A 17891-nucleotide genomic window follows, 5' to 3' on the forward strand; every position below is an offset into this window, starting at 1 on the left:
CCATCATGTATTATTCATTGGAAATAATACATATTCCAGCTCTGCAATTGTGCAGGCCAAGGCAGAGTAATTCTAAGGATATCTCTGACCTATAAATCTTAACAGTCAAAGCATTAATAGACTTTGTGTGGTGCGTTTGTGGCTACACGAGTAACTGTTCATCTTAGCAGGGAGCAAGACTAACATAAAAGTTACTGTTTTGCAAGCAGGCAATTCAGTGCAGTGAGGCATCTCAGGTGTTCAGTATTCCTCTACTTTTACTGGGGGAAATCATTGATCTGTGCATGTGTAACAAGTCTGAAGAGAAGTTCAGAGCTGGACTTGGTGCACGGGCTGGGAAAAGGGAGAGCTTCCAGTCTGAGGCTCTGCCATTGGGACTGGGCTGGGGATGCTCGGTCTCAGTGCTGCCTGTGCCCAAGCTGTGACGAAAAGTCAACTGGTTGCTGAAGCTGCAGGTTTTGGTGTTTGTGAGTGGGATTATTTCTGGTTGGGGCAGAGCAGGAGGAAGGGGGGAATGATGTCTCTTCCAAAAAGTGCCAGGATTTGATTGCAAAAATATAGCTTCAAGTCAATAGGATGTGGGACGTCTTAAAGGTGGAGGGAGACTTATGTTGGTCTTTTTGTAGTAAGTGCTATTAAAGATTAAAAAAAAAAAAGGCATTGCTTATTTAAAAGCCGCGTTCTTTGCTGTCATTAAATCTTTGTATTCCCAGTAATATCACTCTTACCCTTAGGTCTAACAGACAGCTTGGAAAGCCCTTTTCTTTAACCGAGTAAATAAGATTTAGCTCCTGCTTGCTATCTACCTGTTTCTATGGAAACCAGATTTTAAAGCCAAGCAGGCTGCTCGAAATCAGCATCGCTCCTGGTACGGCCACAACCTGCCCACAATAAAATGCACCCCGGGGGCTCACGAGGAGACACTGCATGAATGGGGCATGGCTCGCTGCTGCCCAACTGGTCTCATCTCCTCAGACTCTGATAGTCAGGCTATATTTTTGCTGAAGGGATGATTTTGGCTGTGTCTGAGGGGTAATGGAGATGCTCAGGTCTGTGCTCGGTGCAAAGGGAATCCTGGAGCTTTGGCTGTGGCTTTGCTGAAGCAATGGAGATGGGAAGAGTGGGAAAAGCAGGGATCCCACTGGGGATGTTGCCTGGGATGCTGCTGTGAGCCTGGGCTTGGTTCAGGAGGAAACCAACTCACTGGAGTGTTGCTTGTCTCTGGGTTCCCATTCAAATGCATCTAGGTAGAGCAAGCCAAGCACCACTTCCCTCCTATTCTGGGAAAAATTATTAAAGGATAATTATGTTCTTAGACTGGATAACGAAACATTTTTCTCAGCGAGCCTCAGGCCCCAAATAGATGCATTTTTATGTTGTTTTTAACACTGCCTTTTTTTAGACATCGTTTCCTTTTCGTAATTAAAGCTGAGTGATGTGATCGTCTGTAGGAAAATCTCCATTCTGTTTTTGCCGTGTCTGGGGTTCAATGATACCATATAGCCAAAGGGCCTTCCCTGGAGACAGGAGTGTGAGTAGAAACTGTCAGATGGTTGCAAACAGATGGGCTGTGGTCCTCCTGCTCTGGTATCAGCAGTTGTGTCGCATCAGTGGTTAATGTTTTAATGAAGAACTGGAGGGGAGGTTAACGTTGGCTCTCTGGGTGGCTGGAAATCCCTGTGGCATTGGCAATGGTTATGGTCTTCTGTAGCCCATTAGATTAGATTAGATTAGATTGTTTTCACTGCCTTCCATGCGTTTGTCTTTTCCGTCCTTACTGGGGTTGCTGTGATGGTTGGAGCAGTGCTGGAGGCAGCTTTGTGAAATTGGTGCTAGTTGCGGTGGAAGTGCATCGTGACACGGCAGAGAAGGGCTGATGGCCCTCGCTGCGTGGATAAGCACCACATCAGGCACCTTGAACCTTGGTCTGTGTGCCAAAATCCTGACGATAATGAGGGTTAATGACACGCCGCTGCGATAACTTGGGAGCAGACCCAAGGCTTAGCGGGAAGGACTGCAGCCATGGGCAGAGCCACTGCCAGCAACTCATTGGCTTTGGGTTGCATTGGCCGCTCCTTGCTACCAGCCTGGGAACGCTGCCATACTTTGTGTGGGGAAGGTGCCCTCCATCCCATGTGCTGGGATTGCTGTCATTGCTGCCCTCCACTGGGAGGGGACGGGGCATAAAACGTCCAAAAGGTTTTGCTGCAACGAGGTGCAGGTGGATGCTTCCTCCACGCTCTCAAAGTGTGCCTCAGTGGCTGGGGCAGGAACCATGTCCTGCATCTGGAGGATTTTTTCCATTCTTTTTACTTAAAGCCCTTCTGCAATCTCAGTGGAAAAGAAATCCTCCCTCCCCATCACCTATTTATGATTGGAAGTGCTAACCAGCCATCTTTCTAATAAAAGGATGGCTGTTAAATGGAGCCCCAGAGAGCCAAGCTGCTTACAGGGAGCCGTTTCAACTTATTTCCATGCTAGCTTTGTAATATAATTTAACATATTCTAGCCCTTTCTTCTGAATAGTTATTCCCCAGGAAAGCATAGCTGTTCTGTTCTTTTGCCTGGCAGACACCTAGCTTTAAGCTGGGCTGTGGGGAAGGTGGTGGCACACGGGGTGGCAGAGATCTTGGTATTCATAGCACAGATGCAGATTCACCAGGAGTTCAGCTCTGTCCGGGTGACGAAATGCTCTGAAGTTAAAACTCCAGCAACAAATGTACCTGTTGCACTTCCTCCTTTGTTTCTTTCTTTGAGATTCCAGTTGTTTGAACTCTGTCCTGGAGCACAGCGCTGCTTCCAACCTGGTGGCATCCCAGCATGTGCAGCTCCCAGCTAAGGCTGAGCAGCAGAAGCCTTTGCAGCAGAAGCAGAGGCAGAGGTGCAGGCATGCTGTCAGAGGATGCAGGCGGATGCACGTTATGGGCTCTGCTGGATATGGAGGTGCACAGTGCACTGTGTGGGGCTCTCTGGGGCCGTTTGGGAAATGCTCTTGGAAGGAGTTGATAGGCCACGTGTCTGCTTTGGGAGATTTATGGACGGGCCTGGCCAAGCTTCCTCTTCTAATGTTTCATTGAAATTTCCCGTGGATGCTGTGGAATGCGCGTTGGTGGAGGGGAGGAGAAGCGGCCGAGTGCATGCAGCTCTGATAGCAGCAGTGGGATGGTGAGTCCTTCAGTGGGGACCGATGGGGCTGTGTGTGTGCTTTGCCAGTTTCTTTTCTCACATAGCATTGTGCAGCATGTTCTTAAGAAGGGCAGAGAATAGGATCGCATAGAGGTGGTGCTGGGTTTGCTGCCCATTGTGTCCCCGTTGCTGGAAAGCAGTGCAAATACTCTGGCTGAGCTGCTTCCTTTCTCTACGTCATATTTCCCCTATATATTCCCCTTTCATGGGGCTCTTCTCTCACTGCTCTGTAACGTGCATCCTGCTCCGTGAGCTCCAGGCATCCCTCGTGCTCAACACTTTGGGTTTGTTCCCAAGCAGAGCTGTGCAGCCCCACAGGAGTGAAGCAGCAGTGCTGCACTCAGCAGTCATTGAAGTGTCTCCAGGTCTGCGGGGCTAAATGTGGGGCTAATTGCATTAGATGTGTCCCATCCTCTGCTCGTGGAGTTGTTCTGCTTCATGCTTTTAACCCCACCTGCAATGCATGGGCACAAGTGGGGGATGCACAGGGTGGGACCATGTGCTGCCTGTTCTGGGGGTAAGCAGGGGTGAGCCTGGCTCTGTGCACAGTGTGAGTTTAGATAAGAAGGAAGGTGAGGAGCAGCAAGTTGGGTTCTCCCTTGTTGCAGCAGGGCTCCAATATATGTAACTTGAGCAGATAATGAACAAACTTGTATTTAAATGTGGAGCTGTTCTGGTGTACAACCTGCCAGCTTTTATCCACCGCATTGCCACTATCAGTGCCACAGCCCTGCAGTTGTGTGGGTGAACAAACGTTACTGATAACGCTCACGTCTGCAGCAGAATAAAGCAGGCTATGAAAAATACATAAGTGGGGCCTTTCTTGGAAGAGACTGGCTGTGCTTCTCCCCACTGTGATAACAGGTCAGGGCATTTTGCTGTGTTTTCTCTCATGGTGCAGTCATCACAGTTTTCTCTCCCTCCCCCAGTGCATGAGCTCATGTGCTCCCATCTCATAGCTCGCATCCCCAGGTGACTGCTGCCATGGAGCAGAAGGGAAAAAGGGGGGATGGGTGGGAGCTGACGTGGGGCCGTGGTGGTTTGGATTTGCTGGTGCACAAAGGGACAGCCCCAGCGGCTCTAGGAGCTCCCTCAGTGTTAGCATTGAACCCCTCAAATTCCAGCAAGTGGTGTAGAGAGAAATCCCTGATCCTGTGGAGTGATGGAGAGCCTCACTTGCAGGTTCTGTGTTCTTGGCATGCCTTGCTCACTCCAAAGAGCTGTTATTCATGGGATGCATCACCTGGAGCGAAGTCTCACAGGCTGATGGTGAGGTCACCCTGTGGCATTCAAGAGCATCTCCTGGATCTGCTGGTGGGAGGAGGATCCAAGCTGCCGTGGGGAGAGCCAGCTCTCTGTTTGGGATATGGGTTACATGGGTCACCCCATGGGGTGAGTCTGCCTGGGCTGGTGGAGCCCCCCTCCTCCTGCCTGCAGGTCCAGTACTGTGTGGACAGCTTCATGCAATGCCCCTTAGGTCTGCTTAGCACTGCCAAATGGCGTGGGAGCAGGATGGTGCTCACAGCTGAAGGTCTCTGTGCCTGGGTGCATCCTGCTTAGCCCTGCCTAGGGCAGAGCCTGGCTGCTGCCTGCCTGTCCCACCACCCAAAATCTCATTTACAACTGGAGAGAGAGAGAGAACATGCTTGATTTAACGTTTTCTTTGCAAATGTAATTTCAGAGAGGGGAATACTTGCATAAATTCACATATATCATCCGACTGTCTTTTCCCTTTTAGTCATTCAAACATGTGATTTCATTCCTCCAGCTGTAAAGCCAAGCAGGCGAATGTTAAATTGTTAAATAAGTCAAACATAATTATTCAAGTACCCAGCAGAACACGCTTCACAAGTGCAGAATCTGAAATCCAACACAACGCACGTGGGCAAACGCTTTTGTGCAGATTGTACTCCTATGGGGAACGTCGTTTTGACAGGAATATATTTTCCCCCTCCCTTTCCTCAGCCTGCCATGTACGGTCCTGATGCTTTTGTGGAACTCCATTCATTTTGGTGGGGAATTATTCAAACCTTTCAGTCAGTCCCTGAGCTGCAGCCCAGACACAGCCTCTGCATCTGGCTGAAATATAGCGTGGAAAAAAGAAACCCGTTTTGAAGAAAAACCCCTTCTTTTATGGCAGAGGGGGAAATGTTGGTTAAAACTGAATTTATAGCAATGTTTGTTTTTTGAGCCTTTTTGTCCAAAAATGGAAGATGGTTGGAAAGTTTGTGAGTTCAAAGGAAACCCCGCAGCTCCAAGCAGTTGGCAGCAAGCCTCCATTACTGCCCTGTGTGTCAGCACCTCTTTCTCCATCAGTTTCTCTGATCTCATCTTCAAATTTGCGTGCATGGCTTTAGGGCTGGAGTGCTGATAAGTCTTATTGGTGGCACTGTCCAGAGCTCCCAGACCTCCATCAAGCTCTGGTGAGCCCTCTTCTTTCTCAGCTGCCCTCCGACCTTAACCCTGTGGCTCTGGGTTCCCTTGGGCACAAGGTCAAGCATCCCCCTGCCTGCTGAACCTCTTGTGGTCATCCAAACCTGAGCCCTTGTGCTGCATCCCATGTGATGCCACCCCGTGTTGATGCAGGAAGGTAAATCCTTTCTCCCTGTTTCCCCACAGCGCAGGGCTGACCACAGCACCGCCCGGCTGCTCTTTGTCCCCAGCGACTGATTAAAAGCTTCAAGAGAGAGCATGTGGTGATTAGAGCTGTGTTTTCCTCCCTGTGCACCACCGTGTGATTATGTGTGTGTATTTTTGGCATCCCTTTCCTGCAGCTCGCTCCTATGTCATTTCCACGTTACGCCTTGAAAATTCACCGAAGCTTCTGGTTCCCGTCGACTCCTCATTTGCTCAATCTGTTCTTATTAATTTTTAAACACGCGCGTTTTAGCGGCGGATAAACAGCTGGTGACACTTTCAAAGTTGCACTGCATCACCACGCAGCTGATGAAGCTCTCCCAGAATGGGAGCTCCTCTGTCCCAGGTGCCCATTGCCTTTCCTTTGCTTTCTGTGCTGCACTGAGCCATCCCACTCAGCAGGGTGAAGCTGAGCTGGTGCTGGGGCATCCAACTGGCCACCCTGAGCATCTTTGTCATTGCTACTTGCACCCCTTAAATCGCTGCCTGAAAGCGTCGTGCCTGAATCATAGAATGAATTTTATCCTAGAATGGCCTGGGTTGAAAAGGACCGCAATGATCATCTCGTTTCAACCCCCTGCTGTGTGCAGGGTCACCAACCAGCAGCCCAGGCTGCCCAGAGCCACATCCAGCCTGGCCTTGAATGCCTCCAGGGATGGAGCATCCACAGCCTCCTTGGGCAGCCTGTTCCAATGTGTCACCACCCCGAGCGAACCTTCCTTTCCTTTTCTTGGGAGCAGCCAAGATCTCATTTTTTATGTATTTTTTTCTTATTTATTTATTTTTAACAGCTGTATGGATTTGTTAGGTCTGAAGGGACCCTTAGATCATCTTATCTCACCCTCCATACAGCAGTGGCTGTGGAAATCCACCCTGCTCCCCTTCCACCCTGTAATTTGTGAGCTGTGACTGCACACGTCCCGCTGAGGGAGCCAATATTTCGGACATGTTTTACTGCCATTCCTTTCTATATCAGTTTGCAGCACCATTTCAGGCGCTCCCATAGCAGTAAATGCAGTCTGTGTAGAGCAGGGACTGAATTTAACCGATCCCATCAAATCAAAGCACTTTACAGGCACATTTACACACTGTTACAGTACAAGCAGGGGACGTAGCTTCTGATTATCGGTGTCTCTGGGAAGCAGCCTCGTGCTCTATTTCCTCATCAGCACAGAGCTCCAGCCTTTCTGCAGGCACAAATGCATTCATTGACAGAATGGTATCAGCATCCCATGGTGCAGGCAGTGAATGCTCCCCTCTGAGCTGCTCTGCGATGCTCTGCCCCTGAGGCGTGGAAGCTGCTCTGCATGGAGCATGGGGGAGCGTGGGAGGCTGCTTTGAGCTGTGCCCCGTGATGGGAAACCTCTGCTGATGTTGGTGGTTAATCGTTCTTTTCGGGGGGGGGGGGGGGAACTCAGTTTGCTGTTCTAAGAAGCACTGAGCTGGGTGGGAGGACCTCTCCCAACCTTTTTTGCTCTGTTGGTGTGCGTGGCTCCTTTTGCAGTGGTGCTGGGAGATGCTCTCCAAGTGAGGTGGTGGGCTCAGACCTGTGTGTGTGGCTCTGGGGGATTTCACTTGGCAAGCCAGATGGTGATAGCAATAAAAACCCAAAGTTTGCAAGGTGTTTGTTGCTTCTGGAGTACGAATTGGAGTGAATGAAGTGAAGGTCTCTTTCTCTTAGTTGTTTCTGCCTGATGTTGCTTTGGGTTTTGAGGTGATGGAGGTGCAGTTGTTGGCTTTAAGCTGTAGGAATGACAGTGTTTCATCCAGGTGAGTGTGTCCTGCTTGGGAAGCTTGGAACAACCCAAAGGTCCATCAACCCCAATGGGCACTGAGGGACATGGCCAGTGGGGATGAGGTGGGGTTGGACTTGATGATCTTGGTGGTCCTTTCCAACCTTAATGTTTTTGTGACTCTAAGCAGCTTTGCTGGGAATGCCTTCATTGAGGGGGATTAAAATTAATGCAACCTAAGCCAGTTTCTCGGAAGCAGGTTGGGATATCCCTGCTTGGCATCCCTTTTTCCATCTGCTCTGACAAATCCAATCAGTGCTGGGGATGGCGGAATGCATGACGTTGGGCATTGTGAGTTACGGAGCACAAAGTGAGATGATTCCAAGCACCTTGCTTGGCACAAGGTGGGCTCCAGCCCTGGGGACATCACTGAGATACTCTGCTGGGATCTCCAGAGCCAGTGGTGAGATGCAGGGTAGTGTTTTGGCTGCCTGGAAGCACAGAGTCAGCAATTAGCTGGCAGCATTCCTTGCATGGCAGTGTTGCTGCTGGTGTTTCCTTCCACGTGCTCATACAGCTCAGCACAATGCCTCTTTGTGGTGGCTTGGTGCTGTGTGGCAGCACAGGGCAATGCAAGCCAAGCTCCGTGCACTGACATCAGCCATTGTGTTCAGAACTTTGCAGCCCGCCTCTGCAAATGTATTTACAGTGTTTAAGCTAATTAGCATCTAAGGCTTTTTTTCCTGTGCTCTTGCTCTTCAGGAACGAAGGGTGGAGTGCCCAGCAGGTGTGAGTGCTTTCAGCAGCATCTCTGCTGGTTTGCAAGGTCCAGACCTTTGGAGCCAACAAGACACTGTTCCACATCTCCTGTGCTTGAGCTGAATCTTTCGAAAGCTTCCCTGTTTGTCCCTTCTTCTCAAAGAGAGAGGGAAGCAGGGTGGAAATGCAGCTATTTACTCCTTGCAGAGCATCATAGTCCTGCAGCCATGCAGGACAGGGGCATCCAAGGCAGCTCCTTTGGATTTGGAGAGGGAAGGACTGTCCTTTCTCCCCACCCAGCCCTACAATCCTGGCCAGCAATTCTTTACCTATTTTAAATTGGCTGATTGATTGCCTTTTCCTTACTTTTGGGGTCAGCTTGTGCCTATCACCCAGCGTGCTGCTGCTCCGTGCCATGCTGAGCACTCGGCATCCTTCCAGGTTAATTACAGATCTGCTGCATTGCTAATTGGGGCAGAGGGAAGGAGCTGGCTTGGCCAGGCACGGAGTTGGGCATTGCCTTTGGCAGCAGCTCCAGGAACTCAACCAAGCTCCTGCCTCAGCCATTTGGAGTTTTCTTTCTCCCTTCTAATTTCCAGGAGATCACGGTTCCCTGGCTTCATTAGCTTTGTTTCCCAAAGGATGTACTTTTATAGCCTGCTTTTCTAACTATTACAAAGCAATGCAAATGAACCCTCTGTGTTTTTCTTAGAGGCAGTTTAGCAGTGTGCGTGGGCTCAAGGGAAGCAGCCCTGCATCTCAGACTGCCTTGTGCTCAGGCATCTCTGGGAGCCCTCCTGGTCTCTGGGCAGCTGGGAGGGCGATGCTGAAATCACATTTGCACCTTTCATTTCTCCTCCCCTCTGGCTCCTGTTGCCCAAATTTATCCCATTATTGCTCTAAGAAGAGCAGAATGTGGCTGGGGCTTCCTGGATCCCAAAGGTGATGTGTACTGTGGTGCAATGGGATCACTTGAGAAGTGAGGGCAGCAGCAGCTAGGGGAGGTGACGCAGCTGTCCCCATGCACTGCTGCATACCAGGACTAAGGTAGTTCATCTTCCTGTTTAATTAATGCTGTTCTGTATCATGTGGAAATGTGAGAGTGGCTGCTGCTACCTTACACCTCACAGCTGGGACTCATCCTAATGACTCATTCCCAAATCAGCACTTGGAGGTGATAACAAGCTTTGCCCATCAATAATTTTTGAGATATCAAGACTTCTCATTCTCCTTCTTCTTTCATGCTCGTGTTTAACCGCTGTGTCATTTATGATCACTTGCAAGTTCTGTGCAAATTGATGGGGTCGAGCTCAGACAGGTGGAGATGCTGTCAGGTGGATGTGTAATTAATTGCAGGGCCTTCCTCTGAGCACTCAGCACTGTCACCGTGCTGTGCATGAGAGCTCCCAGCAGTGCTGGGATGCCCACAGAGTGCTGCTGTGGGTATCGTTCCACCCATTCCCTGTAGGAAATCTCCTGTATTCCCACTCTGGAGGTATGGCCTCAGTGTCTGGTGGCTTTAGTGTTAGCTCCCTTCCTCAAGTGCTTGCATTTATTTTCCCCCAGTCCTTTAACGTCCCGTCAAAGTAAGCTCTTTCCTTCAGTCACTGCCAGGCTATCAGATAGTGATAGCAGAAGTAACTGGATGAGACAGAGACTCAGCATCCGTGTCGGAGAGGAGAGGCCATTAAGCAGCAGAATAAGTATTTATTGCTGTTGTGTTAGAGGAACTTGCCAGCATAAAGAAAGCAGCGCTGGTTTCAGGGCATTAATTTCTGTGCCTGGGAGCAGTGTGGGAGCTGCACGGTGCATCCAGCTCCACTCATAGTAAGGCTCCTCTACATCGGGCTGCCTTGCTCTTGCCCACTTTGCTTTTGTCTTAGGGAGGTGAGGGACCTCACCATCCGTGTTGCAGAAGGAACTGAGGAGCTCAGATACCTCCTCACGGCACAGACCTCAGTGCTCAGGGATGAGGCACTGAGTTACAATTGGTTGCGTTCCCTCCAATGCTTTGTGACAGGGAAAGACAGATTGGTGCCTTAAATATGGGAGAGGATGTGTGTGCATGTCTGACAAGTTTATGATGATGCGGTACGGTGCCATTAGCTCTAAGTCCACCTGATTACCCTTCTCTCCTCCCTGTCAGGGAACATTGCTGCTTTTGCAATTGCTGCCCACTGTTGCAAGGCTGAATAATAGCAGAAAACATGCTGGCCTCAGATTGCTCAAAATAAGGGTGTTAAAATGATACAAGAGCTGTTCCCACTGCAAATCAGCTTTGCCAGTGCCTTCAGTGAAGGCGTGTTTGCGTCCCCAACACTTAATGCAGCCAAATCATGGGTTTAATGCAGCATAACGCTGGGTTTAATAACCCTTTTTAAAAAGGAGCACCCAAGCAAATATGGCATGATGGCAGCAGAGCTCCGTGCAGCCCATCACCACTAATGGCCTTCATGCAATGTGCTCCGGAGCTGCAGAACCCACGGATTGAGACCACGGGCTGAGGTGCCAAAGGGAAGCATTCCAGCACCATTGGGTTCTGTGGATGCTCCTGCAGCCACACTGCTCCTTTCCTCCTCTCAAAGGCCTGGGTGTGAGGTGAACTGACCCCAGCCTTTGCTGCGTGCCCTTCATGCTTTCTCAGAGTAGTTTTTGGTTTGGGTAAAGATGCTCTCATCTGGAAAGTGCATCTCTGACAGTGAGCTCTTGTTAGAGGGCTTAACCTCATTATCTTGAGAGGTGTAATCATTTGTCACTGTGACCATAATGCAGCCTGACACGGGCGCTCTGGGCTGTGGCAAAGAGGTCTTGGGGACAGTCTGTGTCAGATGCTCATTTCAGATTATTTTAACCCTTTGCTATTCCCATGGCCAAGAATCCCTTTAGCAAAATAAGGAGTGATGCATGTCCTGTCTTCCTTGCTGAAAATTAGAAGCAAAATCCAGCTTTTACCTGATCTTTCTGCCTCCAGTTTGCAAACTGGACACCCAACCAGCAGTCTGGACCCACGAGGCTCGTGGTGTTTGCATCCCTGGCATGCGAAATCAAAGCTTATTGCTGCTATTGCCTGGGCACCTCTTGAATTCACTTGAAATTTGAGAAACCACATGCAATGTAATCCACTGGTGGTGCTGGGAATTAACACGGAGCAATCTATTGAAATAGAATCAGAGAATATCCCAAGTTGGAAGGGACCCATAAGGATCATCGCTTTCAACTCCTGGCTCCACGCAGGACCTCTCCAACTAAACTTGCATCCTTGAATACTTTTCAATCCTGACCCATTTGCCGAGTCAAGGGCAAAGATTTCATGTCAGTCTCAAACAGGAATGGGATATTTCAGCAAAGCCAGCCCAACCTTGTTGGTTGAAGGAATTCCCTGCAACAGCTGTGGGATGCTCAAGAGGCAGCAGCCTCAGCTGCGCAGTGTCTGGGGATGTGGCTGCACATCAGCTGTAGGTTTGATGTTGGCTATGCTTGCTGTGCACGTGCTGCAGGGCCTTACAGGCATTATGCAATAGCACACACAGCATGAATGATGGATCCGTAGTCAGCAGGTTATGTTCTGTGCATTTCAGGCTGGCTCACACGCTCCATAGCTTGGCTGCACTGGTCACAGGCAGCTCTGCAGGTCTTGGCATTGGGTTACCAAGGTGTTAGTGGTGAGAGAGGCTCATGCGAAAAGCAGGTGATGGATAGTATTGCTCTGGCACTTTTTTTGTTTGCCACTATCCTGCCTTGGCTGTGGCTCCCGCTTCTCCCTTGCAAACTGGAGCCATCTGGACACGCGTACCTTGCGCCTCATTGTGCATGGCTGCTTCTGTTTCAGTGTCCATTTCCCTGCAGCTCCTCACATCAGTGTTGTTGCTGTTGGATACATTTACCCAACTCAGAACCAATTTACCCAGCTTGTTTCCGGATCTGTGATCTGGTTCCTTCCCACTCATAGGCAGAAGATTTGCTCTGAGGATTTATTTTGCCCTTCATGAGTTTAGATACCAACCAACCCCAAAATCAACCTCTATGATTTCAGGCTTTGATTTCACCTTCCCCCTGAGAACCATCTGTGCAGGTGTGTGACAACACCAAGCTCTCTGCCCAGGCTTATGGATGCTGCGTAGAGCTTCTGATTTGCTCAGTAGCAAACGCTGGGTTGTTCTGGATGCACAGGACCTGGCCAGGGCTCAGCACAAGGCACAGCCCCTGCAGCCAGCTTTGGGCACAGCAAGGCTGGGAGCTTCCCTATGCAAAGTGTGCTCCAGCCCAGCTGCCTCGGTTTGTTTTTGCAAATAATGAGAGAGTTTATTTTAGTTTCCTAGATGCACAGTGGTACTGCTGGAAATAAACAATGCTGGAGGAAATAGAAGAGTGCTATGCATGATGATTTATTTATTTTTGTTGTAGTTTATTTTAAAATCCGTAATTCCTAAAAGAAAGCATTGTCAATAAGGAAAAGGAAAATTAGTGGGTTTCTTGTGGATTGAAGGCTCTGTTGTTGGTTGGGTTTGTTTTTTTGCTTTCAGAAATTGTGTTTTCTTGCTCAGCCAGGATTCCTGCAAAGTGACCAATGTGTTTAAAATCCCAGCTTGCAACTTGGTTGTGTTTCAGAAGTGTAGAACCCTGATGCTGGGGTGTGCATGGCTCTCCTCCCTCACCACTTGTGCTGGGTCAGAGCAATGACCTTGTGCCACACGGCATAGCATAGGGCAAGGAGAAACGAGGCTGTTTGATTTAGCTCATGGCAGAAAGCACAAAGGGAAATGGAACGCCAGGAATGCAAAGAGCGTCCTCGCCCTGAGCGGTGAAACCAGCAGGAATTTCCCAGCCAGTCCTTACAGGTCAGCTTTGGGAGCAGCCCGTGGGTGCATCCGTTCTGCAGCTCCATTGGGTGTCTCCTTGTCAGCCTACGTGTGTGCACTGAGTACAGTTGTCTTGGAGGAAGTAGCACTGAGAAATGGGTGAAGAATCTGCAGAAGACCGTTTTTAAGCTCGCAGCTCCTCCCAGAAGACAAACATGCACATACAGGCAGTGTGTACAAATGATTCTGCAAACCCTCTATGCCCCAGTCCTGGGCTCAGGGCTTTCCCAGGGCTGTGGGATGGGGATGGGGCACCCAGTGCTCCCCAACCCATTGAGCACAACCTCACAGCACCTTTGAGAGCAATCCAAGGGTTGTGCTCCTCTGGAAGCGATTGCTTGGGGCTCCAGGATGCTGCAGCCTCAGTTCTCAGCTGTTGAGCAATGCGTGTTAGGGGGGGATTCCCAAAAGCTCTGAACTGATGGAATAGTGAGCATCAGTCATCAGGGAACTGATGGAAAATCGTTTCTTGGGTATGCTGGGAAAGCAAGGCTGCTGCACTTCTAGGCTGCCTGGAAAGAAAGGGGAGGTGAGCATTACAGTGAAGTGTAATTCCACCTAGTGTCATATCTGTATTAGATTAGCTGTGCTAATGTGTCCTAGGAGCAGCTAAGCCTCAGTTGAGATCACAGACCCCTCGTGCCAACTGCTTTGGATGTGTAATGGAGCAGTTCCTGCCTCGCCTCATAGAAAATGATAGCCAGGAGGGGCAGGAAGTCTTACAGTGTTTCTCAGCAAGTAAGAAGCTCCTTAATGGGAAAAATGAGACACAGTTTAGCAAACACTTCAGGATTTACTTACTTTTAAGAATGTTGTTTAATCCTGTTGAAACTGAGAGGATTACTTCTCCTCAAACTGTGCTTTGTGCTGCCTGGGCTGGGGGCTGGTGGAGCTGTGCTGCTTCCTTGCTCCCCACTCCAACCTGCAGGAGCTGTACTGGGAGAGCCCTCCCTGCTGCCAACCCAGCTCTGCTCAGCTGTGTTTTTGGAGCTGCCAGTTTTCGTGGAAGCTCTCTGTATCAAATCCCTCTTGGGAAGTGGGTGGCTTTGCTTAGTACCTGAGCTCATTGCTGGAGCCAGGTGCCAGGCTTTGATGTGCAGGGATGCTCAGAGATTGGAGCTTTTCATGAAAGAACAAAGCAAGAAGCATGGCTGTAGAAGAGTGTAGAAGAGTGTGCTTTTCTCTTATGTTTCCCTGGAAGTCAAACCCACAGTGCAGCTGTCTGATTCACACAGTGATTTTTGTGCTGTGCAAGTCTAATAATAGATTGCAGAGGAGACTGGGACTTCCCTGGGACTGCTCACACACAGCAGGCACAATGCAGTGCCTCTGGTCTGCCCCAGTGATCCCAAAGGCACTGATGAGCTCAGTTCCTCCTCTCCCAAACTGGTGATGCTAGAGGGCACAGAGGGATTTGGTAAAACGGGCTCCGAGGTCTTCAAAGTTGCTGACAATTTGGGGATTGAAACCTGTTAGGAGGTGGTAGCTGGTTCAGTGCTTGTCCAAAGCAGAGATGGGAATCTGACCAGCTGGTGCCTGCAGCTTGCTGGCAGCAGGGCACGTGGCTGGAACACCTTTTCTAGAAGTGATCAACTTTTGCCTGTGCTCCTCTTTTTTTTGTTACATTACAGTAAAGTAAGGAACTTTATGCTTTCTCTTCTAGTTGCTCAGTGTTCATAGTCCCCCATCAGTGGCTCCAGGGCATCGCTGTAAAAACCAGGCCAACAGGGATGGTGCTGTGGTTGCTATCCAAACAATCTCCAAAGAGTGAGAAATAGGCCAAAACAGGCTCTTGATAGCCACGGCAAAAATGATGTTTTGTCTAATTAAAAAAATCCCTTATTCATGCCCTCTTGATTAGAAGGAATTGCCAGGGGTCACATCTTATTAAAATGAGAAATAAATAAGGATGCTTTACTAGCACCCCATTAGAAGCATTGCATGGTGGACAGTCAAGGCTCTGAGGTGAGAGGAGAATCCCCTGCTGCTCTGTGGCTCCTTTCAGTGCTGGATGCCCCTCGATGATCGTTTATAGGCCAAGCTTTGACAATTCACAGGCTCATTTGCCTCGTTGAATAATTCAGTATCCTCAGTTCTCCAAGTGAAAGTCAGCTGGGAAAGGCCAAAGTGTGGCAGCTCCTTTGTGAAAAGCCAGGAGGTCCCTTCGGAGCGCTGCCAAGCACTGGACAGCTTCTGGTGGTCCCAACCCAATGGGTTCTTTGCCCAACAGGGAGCTGTGGGGCTGGGGGCAGCAGGGACCCATCCTGCAGCCCTTCATGTGCGTCCCAGTCACACATCTCTGTTCATTCCAGTGGGCAGGAAACCATTCCAGAAATAATAGGTTTATCTTTTCATTCTGGCTTTGATAAACAGTGAATAGGAGCAAGGGTAGGACATGGTTTAGATCTGTGCATGACTGAAACAGTTCTTTGTTTTTCTTCACTTAAAATTCTGCGTAGCAATTAAAGCAGGAGCTTAAGTCAAATAAAAGACAGTTCTCAGAACCAGCTCATGGCCTTACTGTTCTTAATGGCAGTGCTGATGGAAATATTTCATGTTGAAGCCATTCTGGTTGCTTTCTGCCAGAAGAAGGCAATGGACTGACAGACTGAAGTATTGGAATGCGTGTAGTCAAAATCTTTCAGTGTTGGAAGGTTTGCCTCAATAGCATCACCATCTCAGTAGAAAGAGATGGAAGGAGTTACAACTCTTCAGAAATAAAATACAAAGTAAAACAGTTATTTTTTCCAAAGGTACCCTGTGCTACATAAACCCTAATGGAGCAGATCTGGCATGGTGGAGATGGGTTGATAGTTGGACTGGATGATCTTAGAGGTCTTTGCCAACTTTAATGACTCTATGGATCTATTATACGAGCTGCAGGATGGGGTTTCCTGGGGCGTTGCATGGTGTCTGTATAGCTGAAGGCTGGATGTCTTTTTTGCTCAGAGGTAAAAGCAGAGGCTGCGATGGCTGTGATGGTGATCACCCAACCTCCTGCTGTGACACACTGAGGAACGGAGCACATCCACCACTGGGTGGCTGTGGGAGCAGAAGGTGTCCTACAAACTGTCCTCTGTCTTCAATGAGGATTTTTTTTTTTCTCATTTCCAGGTGATCTCTGCAGTATCCAGGCTCTCCTTCCACAGTATTGCTCAAACCAAAGGAATTAGGTAAGATCCTTTTGATACTATGCCTTAAATATTGTTTCTACCTCTCCCTGCACAGACTCATAGTGTTTAATCACACCAGGCTTTCTGGAAGCATTAGTGAGACTGGGATAAATCAGGGTTAAGCAGACACCGAGGATGCTGTTGGGACATAGGCAGGGCACTTGTAGAAGCACCTTGCCAGCTGCTCAGGAGTGGCTTACAAAAATAACAAGTGGAGAAGCCATGAGTCAGTGCTGGGGAGGGAGCAGGGTGGGGTGCAGCTCCTTTTTGTGTGGAGGCTTTGCTTAGGACTGCTGCCTTGCAGACCAAGTGGGCTCTTAGTGCCCTGCAGCTGGGCAATGCCTTCCTGCCTTTGGGAAAGGCACCTGAGCACCGTGTGTGCAGCAGGGCTGATAAATGCTGCAGGCAGAGCTGCCTTACTGCTGGGGCTGCTCGTGGAGGGAGTTGGGGAGGAGGAATTCCAAAAAGCAAAACAGCCCTGCTGAGCAGAGCCATGACCTGCATCTCCGCTGCAAATTGATTGCCATCGATTTTCTTGTTTGTGTGCGTTTATGTTACAAATCTGGAAGCATCTTCTCATTAGGAAGAGATTTAACTGGGATGAGTTCTCAACCTCGTGAACTTTTCGTCCCTTTTTTATTTTTACTTTTACCAGTGTTTTTTCCTCCCCTCCCCTCGCACCAAGCTGTGTAGAGCACTTGCTCTTACCACAGACCTTGTCATGGTGCTGTTCTGCTTAGGTTGTAGCACAGCATCGTTCTATGGCAGCAAACACAACCAGATGTGGGGCCACATCCTGTCCTCACCCCCCCACCCCACCCCCTTTTGCTCTCAGCCCGTGCCAACCACCCCACACCACGCTTCTCCCCCCTGGAGTTTATTTCCTTAGCATCACGTGTTATTTTCCCTCTGCTGATATCGCCGGAGGGGGAACAGCTTTTCACGTGTAAAACAAACTCTGAGTCTTCCCATCTGTTAAGCACAAATCCGACAGATCCCACCCGGAGTGGGGGAGCAGAGGTTGAGGAATAGAGGCATGCTGTGAGTTAGGGGCTGTTAGGGACAGACCTGGTGCTGGATGCAGGGCAGGGCAATGTACAGGCTGGGATGTGTCTGTCGTGAATGTGCTGATTTTTCTCATTCATCTTTACAGCATTTACAGTCCCTGCTCCAGTCCCTTATCTCAGAAGCCTCTGGCTCTGTAATTACACAAGAATAGCACAGGGCTTAGTGGGGCTTTGCATATAACTCTGTTTTCCCTGCGAATTAACCCTGCTCCTCTGCTCTATTGTCAGAACAGAAAACACCGTGGCATGAAAATCCCCCACTGGGCTGTTCCTTCCCATCACCCCATCCCTGCAGTGTGACAGCCCTCTCCTTTCTGAGATGATTTCTTAGAAGCCCCAATGATGAGCTAATTGCAGATGAATTAAGTTGCTCTGTGGGAAGGAGCAGCAGCTCCAGCCCCCAAAGGGACTGCCCACCAGGTCCCCAGCCTTGGGAACATGCTGCCATTGGAAGAAATGGGAAAAATCTTGCTGGCT

At 49.4% G+C, this 17891-nt stretch overlaps 1 protein-coding gene across 3 annotated transcripts in view; it reads left to right on the forward strand.

Annotated features, from left to right (window-relative positions):
* VAV2 (vav guanine nucleotide exchange factor 2) overlaps positions 1-17891 on the forward strand; it is a 99673-nt gene that overhangs the window by 45689 nt on the left and 36093 nt on the right. For all 3 annotated transcript variants that reach the window (XM_042878787.1, XM_042878789.1, XM_042878788.1), the window contains exon 3: positions 16289-16347. In XM_042878787.1, coding sequence (XP_042734721.1) covers positions 16289-16347 — 59 coding nt within the window. The remainder of the gene's footprint in view (positions 1-16288; positions 16348-17891) is intronic.

This window comes from Lagopus leucura, unplaced genomic scaffold, assembly GCF_019238085.1.
Source record: "Lagopus leucura isolate 7727_CA_CO unplaced genomic scaffold, USGS_WTPT01 Super-Scaffold_100022, whole genome shotgun sequence".
Taxonomy (NCBI): Eukaryota; Metazoa; Chordata; class Aves; order Galliformes; family Phasianidae; genus Lagopus; species Lagopus leucura.